General features: G+C 36.6%; 1 protein-coding gene across 1 annotated transcript; it reads right to left on the reverse strand.

The window, feature by feature from the left end:
* Nucleotides 1-2404: 2404 nt before the first annotated feature.
* Nucleotides 2405-9685, reverse strand: LOC133874943 (B-box zinc finger protein 22). Its single transcript, XM_062312890.1, has 3 exons — nucleotides 9274-9685; nucleotides 3734-4162; nucleotides 2405-2837 (listed from the first exon to the last, which is right to left on the reverse strand). Exons 1-3 carry the CDS (start codon nucleotides 9454-9456, stop codon nucleotides 2556-2558), a joined length of 894 nt encoding a protein of 297 aa, XP_062168874.1. The 5' UTR covers nucleotides 9457-9685; the 3' UTR covers nucleotides 2405-2555.
* Nucleotides 9686-13947: the final 4262 nt, after the last annotated feature.

The raw sequence follows: 13947 nt of genomic DNA on the forward strand, positions 1-13947 counted from the left end.
ACACGTGCGCTCTATCCCATCTCAGGCTGGGCTATAGCTTTGATATCATTTATAACGACCTACCCCCAACGACCCAATATTGTCCGCTTTTACTTCCCCCGAACCAGACTTCCCAAGAGGTCACCCATCCCGGTGCTACTCTCGCAGAAGCACGCTTAACTGCAGAGTTCTGATAAGTTCATTACTATCACGGCTTTAAAACGCGTTGTGTCAAGAAGGGTACAAATATATATATATATATATATATATATATATATATATATATATATATATATATATATATATATATATATGTATATATATATATGTATATATGTATATATATATATATATGTATATATATATATATATATATATATATATACATATATATATATATATATATACATATAGAACATTCTCATTTCTATACCCATGCGATGTGGGACGTCGCAAGTAACGCGTTTGTAACAAAGGTTTTATAAGTATGTCTTGCTTGTAATTGAATTCTTTTATAGTGGATGAGTTTCCTGAGTTTGATTGCCCTAGAATGGTTTACTTTTGAAAAATTCTTCAAAAGGTTTCCACTTCGTCAATAAATACTTGTGTTGATTGTTTTACTGTTTCATAATATTTGATGATTAATTATGTAGTGTTAAATTCCGAACAATCAATCAATCACCAAATATTATGAAAGAAGTAAAACGATCAACCCAAGTATTTGGTGATGAAGTGTAAATCTTTTGAAGAACTCTTCAAAAGTAAAGTACTCTGGGACAGTCAAACCTAGGAAATCAATCTACTATAAAAGAATAAATAGATTACAAGTTGTTTACATTTATAAAACCTTTGCAGCTGACATACTCTTGCACTAGACAAGCAACCCACTTGCCCTCTGCCGCAATAGTTCTTCCAAAACTTCTGGATAATTCTTCTACTTGATCTCTTTTACTGGAACTCCAATAGGCTGAAAGCTTTTTGTGTAGAAAAACAGTTTGTGTGGTTTAACGAAACAAGCTCTAAGAAAGGAATAGCATGGATGCTCTAAGAACAACATAGCCTAGCACAATACACACTTGCCCTAAAACCTTGTCTTGGACGTGAATGAAAATTCCTTAAATAGACTTACAAAACTTGAGCTTCAAGGAAAAAATCGAGTCTTGGTTTAATGAAAATTTTATGCTATAGTTCAAACTAGTTATGGCTTAGTTCGAACTGCAGTAGGATTTCTTGGTGAAAACAAAGATTTTTTCACTAGCTAATTCGAATTGGTAAATTTTCGGTTTGAACACTGATTTGAACAAAATGGAAAACCCTAAGTACACTTTTGTCTAATTGAAACCATATTACACTATAAGTATTTTGGACACCGAATTAGACAACACTTAAAACCTAACATCTTTGCTCAACAATTATGACTTCATAAACTTCAAGAGAGAGAGAGAGAGAAGTATTAAATTGTTCAAATTAAAAACTCTTAGTCTAAATCGCAAAACTCGAAAAAGCATTAAAAAAAAAAAAAAAAAAAAAAAACAGTTTTGGAATATCTTCCCTTTGTGCCTATGGCGTAAGCGAATATTCATAGTTGATTCCCAAATGTATGGTCGACAGACTCAAAACATTTGGACCACCGCCATCTGTTAGTGAAATCTACTGATATTAACATGAAATTGAATTAGGCAGCTATTTATGCCATTTGTGTGCATCCATAACATAGGAGGGCCCCTTGGGGCTTCCCATTCGCAGGCCCCCCTTTTCTAGCCGTGAAATGCATCAACGTTGCACTTATTTGACCGGACGACCGGCGACGAGTGACAAATGAAGATATGGTACATACGCACGTTAATTTACTGTTACTCTTGTTTCTTCCTCTATTCTACCCTTTTTAAGTAATTAAAAAAAATGGAGAATATTGATTTCAAAATTATAAAAGTCAATTCGTATCTCGGTATGTCAAAGCGACAAGGCATATGTATAAATTAATTTTAATTCGATCTATTTAATTATCAATTTTAATTTAATTTATTTAATTAAATTCGTGTCAGTCAGCCCATCGATAGAATAAAAAATTATCGGTTCTTATATTACATGTTGAGTTTTTATCATGTTAAAACATAAACATAAGACTATATAAATTAATCAACCGACTCTTTTAATTAAACGGATCAAATTCTTTTACCTTGACGACAAACTAATTTAGCGTAGAAATTATCAACTCTTGCCAAAATATGCATGGATTTACAACTCCACCTCAAAGTATTCGCCCCGAACCAATGCTTGCAAATGAGACCAGGAAAAAATAAATAAATAAATAAACCTCGTTTATTTCCAGCATAAGCTTACAAACCCCACATGCGTTTTCAAGGTTTCTAAGGTCATGTTGGAAATAAACGACAAAAAAGGTAAGTGGAAAATAAGAGCAATATAACAGTGGGAAGTCCAGTGCAACTAACATACATATAGTTCAAATTACAGATACGGTTCTAGTTTCAAACTACTCTTTATTACAATGATGGAGGAGAAGAATGCCAAAAACCCATAAGACATCCAAAAATTATGGAACTTAGGGACATGGATTAGAGTTGCCTCCGTCGTTTTGAGATGGAAACACTATGTTGCCGATGCTGGGGGCTTTCCCCACGCGAGAAGCATGCATCAGGAACAAAAACTGGACCCTCCAATGAATTCTGATAGCTTTTCGGCCAGTATAGCCCGGAGGCAGTAGGCGGTGAAGGGATCTGAGGCACTGCCCATGAGGCCTCTGGCACCTGACCCAAGCACTCATCATCATCATACGCTCCTTCCTCAGCAGCTCTTAAAACTGGGGAATCAGAGTCCCCAAGCTTGCCACTATCAGCCTGGGGCAATCAATCATCAATAAAAAATGGAATATATGGGGACCATAATTGATGTACACCTAGATGAAACAACAACTAGGTCATGCAGAACCAAATCCATGACAAAGCCATACGGACCATAAGTCTATTCTGTCATAAAAAGTATCAAGGGAAAAAAAAAAAAAAAAATTCATTACAGAGATCATCATTTGGGAAGAAAATATATATTTGCATACACAGTCCATATTTATACAACAAAATTATTTTTGATAACTAAAAAACTTAACGGATAAAGTGTAGGCACCATAGCGAGCCAAGAGCAGACAGGGGTCCCTTAGGACGACAACACTGGCTTTCTGAGATGCCCTTGTTTCTATTAGATCCTCTACCATTAGAGAGAGACAGCTTTCCGAGGTCCACGCTATAAGGCATAAGCACCCCGGCCACTTCTGTCTTTGAGGACCTCTTTTACAACAAATTTATATTTCTTAATATGTAACATTCTCATTTGACAACGAGTTTTCCCCATGTTCATGTCCTTCCATAAAAAACTTATGTCTCACACTCTGGTAAGCCAACAAAAAGGGTAACTTTAAAACACTAAAATAGGGATTACACTCCATCACTATAGTTTGATTGTTAATCCACAATAGGTTTCATGGCAAGCAAGATTCACCACAGAATGCAATCTACATATGTCGAATAAAACCAAGGACAATTTGGATCAAAATTCCTTGTTTTATGTACTGCAAGCAAGATCCACTTGCCCATCAACCAGTCTGATATAGAAATAGTTGATGGTCATCCTAGCAGAAAGAATTTTCACTTCCAAAGCAACAGAGAGAATGAGAGCAAAGACTGTAAGATGCCAAAATGTGGCCTTCAGTCTAATGTACATGGAATAGCTACAAGCATACCTTAGATGATCCATTGTCCATGAACCCGTAATTCAGATTGAACTCAGTAAGTCCAAGACATTCATCAATAGGCCATTGCGGCATAATTCCAGCCACAGATCCCCCAGTATATGACACCTTTGGTGCTGCAAAGTCCTCAACTCCACCAACATCAGCGGGTAATAATTCATTGTATTGACCAGCCAATGGATATGATGAGTCTCTTCTAGACACGGATTGAGATTTAGTTTCCAGGCCTTTTTCCCCAAAATGTGACTTCACTGAGGAAGAGGTAGCAACATGTTCAGTAGGTTCGAGACCAACTTGTACACCAGTTAGCAAAAACCTCTGATGAGCAGACACATAAGTATTCGCTGTATGTATGGCAACATCACATTTTCTGCAGAGTAAAGCTCGATCTTCTAGACAAAAGAAGTACCCAACTGTCTCCTGTCACAGGAGTCAAATATCAGCAGATCAAAGTTGATACAAAAGTAGATTTTAAATTCACAAAGACGAAGGAAAAAAAAAAAAAAAAAAAAAAAAAGAGATGATAAGGAAGTAACATCTTTTTCATTTTTAATATTTGAAAAACATGAGAGCATATTCATTCAGTATACATATAATAAAAGATATTGTAAAGGACCTAAGTTCGACACTAGACGGAAGAAAAAAGAAAAAGTGCCTGTTTCCTACAATTAATATCACAATTTCCAGAATGCAGCTGCAAATAGATATCTCTGACAGGCTAAGTGTTGTGGGCCTGGTTTAGGGATTGAGTTTGTGATCGTGTGAGGGGTTTGGAGAGGGGCAGTGCTGCCGGGTGGGATTTCTTAGGGTTGCCTATGGTGGAATTTCGAATTGGATATGGGGTATTCGAGGTACCCCTGCCTCCTACAACTTAGAAGTTGTTCGTTGGGTAATTTCTGCATATCTTATTCCTTCTCAATAACCCCTATAAATAGGGTACAAATCATTATAGAAAGAATACAGAATTAACCTATTCTAGGGAAAGCATAATTCCCTTAATTGATCTCCTAAAAATCTGCTGTCAATCTGCTACTAAATGGGAATTATAATCCCTTATTCTTAGGCTGCTAATGGGCATTACCATCCCTTATTTCTAGGATCTTCTAACCCTGAGATCGTGCTCCCCAAGTACACGATCTCCTCCCTTTCCTTCCATATATAACTCAGCCGCCACCCTGATTTACTGCTAGGGTTTTGTTCCGTCTAGTATAGGTGCGTAACACTAAGACCTAAAAAAAATACGACAGGATACTCACCAGATGCTCATGTTAAAAATCTGTCATCTGAACTAGCTTTCTACAAATCAAGATGTTTACAACAGCAGCTTCTGACAGGAGCAATTACAATAAAAACATCTTTTTTTTTGATAATATTGTAATTGATTATTATTGTAATATTATTATCAATTACAATAAAAACATCTGGGTGAAATAAAGGCTTCTAACAGGGTGAATTTTTAATGTACAAAATAAGCATTGCAACTCTTGACAAATTCCAATGAAGCAAACTTCATCTAAACTTGATGCGACAAAAGAAAAATAAATAGCTTTGATATAGCTAATTGAAAAAGGAACCAAATAATACGGGGTTTTTGGACAAGTGAAAACATTCAAAAATTTATGATATACTTGCCTGACTTTCAAAAATTGATACTAAACTTTCTTGCAGTTTTAACTAAATTGAAACATTTCAGAGAAATGATAAAATTATGCCGCATCACCATCTATTTTGCACCGAAGTTGCACACAATCTTTTTCTTTTTATTCTTCCTTAATTGTCGTGATATCCTTGTGGAGTGTGCATATTAGCAAGACCAACTTCCCATCCAATTATGTATATCTCAATTTAAAATAGCTAACCAAAACTCACTTTAAAAGGCATCCTTCATCCGATTATCTAAATTTTCTTCTATTTTATTAAAATAAGCATTTTTATAATTAAATATTCTTTTAATTGTAAAAGAAGGCAAAAGGTGAAAGAAAAAAAATAAAATAATTTTAGATATGTGAATAGTGCAACTCCACATGTGGAGTTGCACTATTCACAAATGAATGAGAAATCTATTCTAGCTTTTATTTAGATAATCCAATGGCGTAGGTTTTTGATATTTTTGTTGTCTATTCTAGCCTAAAGGTGAAAATAGATAATCGGATGAAAATGCTGCACTCCCAATGGATTATCTATTTACAACTTTAAACTAGAATACATAACAAAAGTGCTAAAAAGAGACTCCATCGGCTTATGTATTCCAACTCTAGAATAGATTTTTCTTAATTCCATAAATTGTGCAACTCTACAAGTAGAGTTATACTATTCACTTATCTTTTCTTTTCTTTTTATTCTTTATCTCCACCTTTTCTGCTTTTTTTTTTATTTTTTTCCTTTTCCCTTCATGACTCCACGTTCTTCCTTTTTTTTTTCTTCCTTTATAGTGGAGATTTAAGGGAAAGTGTGTGAAGTAGTGAAGTTATCAAGCGGGACCCACGTGAAAAAAAAATACTTTAATGAAAAATCATTAAAAAAAATAATAATATAGAGTTACGAATAGATAATCAAAAGCGCTCCCAATGGCTTATGTATATCTCAATCTATAATAACTAATCAAAATCCATTTTATCTAGTTTAGCTAATAAGTTTTAAAATGCACCATACATCCGATTATCTATTCTTAGCTCTATATTTTTTATTTTATTTTTTTCATTAATTGTTTTCATTATAGTATTTTTTTTTTCCCACGTGGGTCTCGCTTGATAACTCCACTACTTTACACACTTTCCCTTAGATCTCCACTATGAAGGAAAAAAAAAAAAAAAGAAGCTAAAAAGGTGGAGATAAAGGATTAAAAAAAATAAATATGTGAATAGTATAACTCTACTTGTAGAGTTGCACAATTTATGGAATTAAAAAAAATCTATTCTAGAGTCTGAATACACAAGCTGATGGAGTTTCTTTTTAGCATTTTTGTTATCTATTCTACCTTAAAGTTGCAAATAGATAATCCATTGGAAGTGCTCTATTTGCAACTTTAAATTAGAATAGATAACAAAAGTGCTAAAAAGAGACTCCATCGGCTTATGTATTCAAACTCCAGAATACATTTCACTTAATTCCGTAAATAGTGCAACGCTACATGTAGCGTTGCACTATTCACGGAAAAGCAAAATCTATTCGAATCTCTTTCTCTATCGTACTCTTCTCCTCCTTCTTTTCCTTCCCCTTTTCCTTTCCCTACTGACGCCTCTACTTCTCCTGCTACCCAACAAACTTCGAGTCCTTCTTTGTCCATGTGTGTGTCTCTGTCAGAGGCACACACACAAAAATAACACAGAACCCAAAATAAAATTGAAGAAAAACCCACCTAACTTTACCTCCCATTTCCACTGAAGACTTAACTTTCATCCCTCCACAATACCACCAGCAATGGCGGACGACGATCTCTCCTCACCTCCTCTCTCTTCCCAGCCCTCCAATCCTCCCCACCTAATCCTCTGGCGACAAAGGTGGCTCTGCAGGGCTGGAAGGACAGGCAGAGCCCCATGCCCAGGTGGAGGTCCAGGATCATGTGGGTAACCCGAATTTGCGCCAGGCTTATTCTCTTCTCTTTTAGGTATGTTGGTCTTATGGGGTTTTGTTCTTTTCGTTTGGGTTTTGATTATTGTGGTTGTGGGTTTTGAGTATGCTCTGTTTTTCGTTTGATTGGTGGGAAAATGGAGGAAAACACAGGAAAGTTAAGATTTTGAGTTTGTAGTGACATGGAAAATTCAAATATTCGAATTCAACCAAGTCAAGACTTTTAAGTTTCTGGAATTAGACCAAATACTTCTCTTAGGTTCTGGCTTAGAAAAATGACCGTTTTAACAAAATGAACGTTGACAAATGACCTTTTTAAAAATAAATAAATAAATAAAAATTAAAAAATTACGATAATTAAAAAAGTAATAAAAAAGAATAAAGAAAGCATATCTAAATAATATAGAGTTAAGAATAGATAATCAAATGTATGATACTTTTAAAATCCATTAGTTAAACTAGATAAAGTGGATTTTGGTTTGCTATTTTAGATTGATATATACATAAGCCATTGGAGTGCTCTAACTAGTGTTCCAGACATCATTTAATTGGTTCCAGAATGAATTAATTTAACCCTAATCATAAGAAGTATATTGTAACTTTTTCATAAGAAGTATATAACTGCCAAAAATAAAAGATTCACACGAGCTCCAATCCTACGACGTGGTGGTTAGTTGCAATGATTATGCAATACATGGGCTCCTTTCAGAATATACTAGAATGTCAAGTAATTTGCTCTAGAATATCTGGCTTTTCGCAAGTTGGTTGTTCCTCTTAGATTCTAGACATCTTCTCCATGCACATATACCCGCATATTGCTTAATCTAGCTAATTAGACCATGTAATTTAAGCAAGCCATATTTCTTTCCCCAACCGAAAGAAATTCCATCCCCACTAGTATCTTTGCCATCCAACTAAAACCCTATTCTACACGCGCTCACACTAAATTCACCTCCTATAAACCCTATATTCCTTCTCTAGTCCACTAAAACAAAACTGGGTTGGACTTGGACCCTTCTTCACAATTTTTTTTTTCCTTTTAAATTTTTTCCCTCCCTAGTTCTTATCTTCCACTCCAATTCCCATTTTGGACACAATCAGAACTTTCTCCAACACTGAGAGCTCATCACCTCCCATCACTGTTTCCTTGATAATCCAACAAGAATTACACAAGGCATCCACCATAACAAATGGCATTAAGAGAGCAAATCTAGTCTTCTTGATTGCTCATACCTACATTTGCATGCCTCACATGCACAGGCATGTCAAACCCCATACACCATAAATTTCTCCCAGCCAATAGATAGAAACCTGATAGACCCCGAAGGTTGAGGGGCTTATGCAACGTGGCTAGGTGTGGAAGTTGTAGTGAAGTAGTGGCTTGTGTTAAGGGAAGTTGTAGCAGGCGTGGAGTTATCTGTGGTGGGCGTTAGCGGTAGTGGCATAACTGGTGGTGGGTTAATTAGTAACTCTGAAGTAACTGCTTTGTTCTATGTGATATTAAGCAGATGGTTGTACCGAGTAGGGTAGAAAAAAAATTAACTTGTGTCTTGTATGTGGTTTCACTCTCACCCCAAGTAGAGTCTATCAATTCCAGTACTCTTATTGAGTTATTTCTGTATTTTTCCCTGGATTCCATCAAAACCCTATTTTCAATCGGTGTAAACACATTCACTATCATCTTGAGGACACTTTAGTCCCCGAGAAAAATTAGGTTTTTTTTTTTTTGTTCTCCTCTGTCTCTCGAACCTCATAGTACACAACCCACCACTACCAGGCCGATTGGAGCAAATTCCCCATTGCCTGTGAACCCAAAAACATATCATCAAACACACAAAACAAAAACTCAAAATTGACTTCCATCTCTCAGCAAGCAAACACAGACTGAAGACACCGAGTTCAGAAACAGACCAAAAGCAGTATCAAATGATCCGATGTCCTTTAGATATACATATATATACCTGGCAGATGTCACACTTGGGCATCTGAGAGGAGGAGCTGGAGAGAGGGACCCTCTGGTGCATGCTGGCCAGCTTGTTGGCCGCGTGAATCTTCTTGTCGCACTCCCAACACAGCGCTGCCTCGTCCGCGCAGCACAGCACCGCCGCCTCCGCCGCCTCGCACACGTTGCACTGTATCTTCATCCTACCCCCCTTCCACCTCTCTCTCTCTCTCTCCCCCTTTGGAAACTTCTCCTTCCACTCTCTCTCTCTCTGTGAATGAATCCCAGAGGGCTGAGAACGATGTAAGATTTGAAATCCCAGAAATTGGGGTTTGGTACTGCTGCGGGAGCAAGTAGCGGAGCCGAGATTGGAAGGAGGGGTTTAAGAAGGGGCCCGTCGGACCGATTCTTCGAGAAGTAAAATGAGTGATATTTTTTGAGGCTGCGTTGGGCCTTTGTACGCGTGGACGCCTCTCGGTAGTGTCGTGGCGTGGGAGACCGGCTTTGCTGTCTCTGGCTGTAAGAATTTATTATAAGTAAACAGTATTCTTTCAAATTATTTTTTCCTTTTTTTTTTTTATAATTAATTGTAACAAATTAACTATTTAAAAAATTTATCTGTCAGAATAAATAATTAGGTGATTCAATTTTTATTTGAACAAATAAATCTCATAAATGATCTCTTATAATCATTTATATGAATTCTTTCAAATTCAAATAAATAATTTGAGAGAATCATAATCCGTCAGCTAAATTTTCTAGGATGAGGATTTTCTTAAATTTTTTGTTTAAATTTAAAAAAATTAAGGTATATGATTATAAAAGATTACTTTTATGACTCATTTAACCAAATAAAAATTAAATTATTCAGTTATAAGTGATTTCTCACCGCCTCTTGTTCAAATTCTTTTGAACTCAAGCCAAGAATTTGAAAGGATCCTTATGTAATTTTAGGAGTCAACAATATAAGTATATTTATTGGTTAACTGAAGTGGTCCAAAAATGACAAAACTTTTAATCAGTACTATAAGTCTATAAAAGAAAAAGACAAAAAACTTTGAAGCAGTACTAATATATAGATGGATTATGGGAGGCCTCACGTACGTGCCCGTCTTGTACATCACCTACCACCACCGTCATTTTAATGTTTATGCCACGTGGTTCTGTGAATAAAAAATTAATTTTTACGCATCAAATGCAATGTACGATCACGCCACCTATCTATGGAGGAAATAGAGGGTGGGAGGAAAAATTTTCCTTCAAATTAAATTTAAGGAAATTTCTCCAATTCAATCTATTAAAATATCATATATCCATTTTCATATGAGATGCACATACATTTTTAAATAACGTGTGAGAAGTATATGTTTTTAAAATAAATTTTCATTCAATTAACTTTGTCCTTTCTATTAAAACCAACCATAATATTCTCAAGTTTTATCAATTAAGGCATTTCCAACCCTAATTAATATCCTTTCAATACTCAAACACTACTTAACTGTTGCTCAAGAGAGACAAAAGAGTCGGCATAATAAAAGGCGAACATAAAGAACATTAAAAGCAAGTGGTTGGGTTTACCTCAAATTCCAACCATCTAAGTACACAACATAAATAGCTGCATTTCGCCACGTGTACGGACACAGTACACGTGGCGAACAGTTTGCCACGTGTAAATGGCCACGTGTGCGACTCGTGTTAGATCCGATTGTAACTAACTGCACATTTTGCCGCGTGTACCACAATACACGTGGCAATTTTTAAAAAAAATAATAATAATAATTAATTGTATTTTTTATTTAATTTAATTTCTTATTTAATTCTTTTTTAAATTTTTAATTGTATTTTTAATTTAATTTAAATCTATTTTAAATTTGTTTTTTAATTTAGTTTTGTTCTTTTTTTAAAAAAAAATTTGGGCTAATTACTTTTTCTTTTTCTTCTGTAATTTTCTTATTTCCGACCACAAATATCATAATATTTATTTTACCCAAAAAATCACAAAATCAAATTACACAAATCAATAATTAATAATGTATTTGTTAACTACGCAAATCTTTTCAAACAAAAAATAATTACAAAAAATAATTACACAAAATAAACATATTCGTTACTAACAAAAAATAATTATACAAAATATCTACACATCCGAAGGGCGTCCCTGAGGATCCCGAGGTACCGTCCCAAGCGTGTTCTCGCCAATCGGCGATTGCTGCGCAAGGGATGGTGTAGTGGGCGATGGTGTAGCGACAGGGGAGTGCTGGCTCAGCCGTCGTCCAATAGGCGACAACGGACCAACCATTATCGCATTACCTGCAAGTAATAAAAATAATTAAAGTATATAATATTATACGCAAATTTAAAAGGGTAATGAAAACAAATTAAAATTAATTTTGTCGTATACACAACGCACCGTGTCTGTTGAGACGCTCTGCGTGGCGGCTGGATCACTGGATAAACTCTGCGTCATCCTCTCCTGTACGTCGTCAACATGAAATACCCATATATTGAATAATACCATATCACACACATAACTTAGAAATTTAGTAAAATAGATCAGTAGCATACGCATAGGACCCGTGTACGCTCATTCAGGTAAGTGCCGTCCTTCCTTGTGTGGGTCTTCACGAACGACTCGGCGCGAGTGGGGGGCGTGCCAGATGTACATGCCTGTCGTCATCCAGTTGAAATATATAACAAACAAAGAGCGAGAAAATAGTGTAAAAACAAAAAAAACAAAAAAAAACAATTAGCAACAAATATGAAAAACATATACATATATTTGTTCATACCTCATCGTGATTAAATCTGGTATAACTTTTGGATCCTGTACAATGGGGGAGTTCATTCTGCTCACGCAGCCGCTTCATCCGTTCAGAGATCGCTTACGCATTGAACATGAAGATAAAAATGTAAACATTGACACACTTAAAGTAGTAATAAAATTAAATGAACTATTATTAAAAAAACACAACATTTTTTTGTCATACAATCAAAGACCTACATACCCTTTTTTGCTCAGTGCACCAATCGCTCAACAGGAACTCTACATCTTCTGCGTCATACTTCACAAAAACATTGTCCGACACTCTCGCACGTATAATCTCGGGCGTGTCACCGTCTCGAATATCTAGCTTGGTTTTGAACTTCGACTTCCACGAGCGGTGCTTAAGACCAATATCATTCCACGCTTCATGTTGTGCCTTGTGCTCGTCTATTGATACAAGTAGATAGAACTTCTCATGCACATTCAATTTAAGCATTAGTTTAAAAACTTCAAGAAAAACTTAATCTTAAGTTTAATTTAAATAAATAAATAAATTAGATTCATAAACATACTATCAGCGCGTCCCACATAGCCTGCTTAATCTGCTTATCTACCTTCGCTCATTCGTCCCGCATATGTATGTTGGACCCGCTCCTGATAAGCATGCCCTCAGTCCGCCTAAAACGATTGCAGGCTCATCCTACAGGTTGTAGAGCAGCATTGTACTGCAACACAATCTTCTTCCCCCTCGAGAGCACCCAATTTCTCTCTGGGTCCCTAATCACCTCATAATATATGCTTCCGTCTGGGTTGTACCCTAATGAAAAAAATATACAACATGTAATTGTTTAACACTAAAAAACATAATTATATTAATAAATTTTAAATTCAATTTATTTTTCTTTCAAACTTAATATTTATTTTTGGTAACATAATATGAGTTTTAATGATGTCTAAATATGTACTTACCCATCAACCGAATCTGGTCAATCTGTATGCGCTGGGTCGCCTGCGACCTCCTCGCCAACCCCTCCCGCTGGGGGAGGCTGCTGATCATCATCTGAAAGCATATCCTAGGGGCCAACTGATCGGGACCCAACATCGCAACGTCCCACTCATGGAGAATCTGGCTCCCCCCCAGATCTGGCATCTGACTCTCACCGGAAAGTAGCACATGACTCTCTCCAGATATCGGCACCTGGCTCTCCCCAGATAAAGGCACCTGGCTCTCCCCAGACCCCAGGCCCTGGCTCCCTGCCGATGTTGGCATTTGTCCCAACCCCACACCGGGCATCTGCATCTCCCCCGTCTGTAGCAGCGGAAACCTATCATCCAGTGTCTCACTATCAGATCCACATGGCATAGGTCCAGTATATGGATACGGAAAGTACGGCACATAACCATGTGGCCCCATCCCCCCTCGCACCCACCATCGAGTCACGTGACCTGGTGGGGTGATCCCCATCTGAGAGAATGTCGGCGACTCCGAATATGGAGAACAAGAATATCCAGCTATGCTGGTCTGCCCGTGATCTGACGTGGGCATGGCCACCGTACCCGGCAACAATGGTCTATAAGCGGCATCTGAATAGTGTGGCCACCCCGCAGTATATAGTGCCGCTGAATCTGTGGGTGTGGTCGTGGGGGGCACGAGTGGGCGGGGTGCCCGATATGCACAAGGACGGGGTCTCTTGTCCATTGATACCTGCGAACAAATGTAGACAAATTAATTAAAATTTGTATTTTATATATTACTAATGAATATGCAAATTATACAATGAAATTTATGCAAATAAAAAAAGTATATTGAGTTCAAGCGAATTGTACCAACAATAAATATATCAATCATTGTATAACGGGAGCTTCAATCGGATCAATGTCGGGCCTGTCGTACTCGAATTCATCATTCATATCGGGTAGGTCAGCAGT

The sequence above is a fragment of the Alnus glutinosa genome, chromosome 8 (assembly GCF_958979055.1).
Source record: "Alnus glutinosa chromosome 8, dhAlnGlut1.1, whole genome shotgun sequence".
In the NCBI taxonomy this organism is placed as follows: Eukaryota; Viridiplantae; Streptophyta; class Magnoliopsida; order Fagales; family Betulaceae; genus Alnus; species Alnus glutinosa.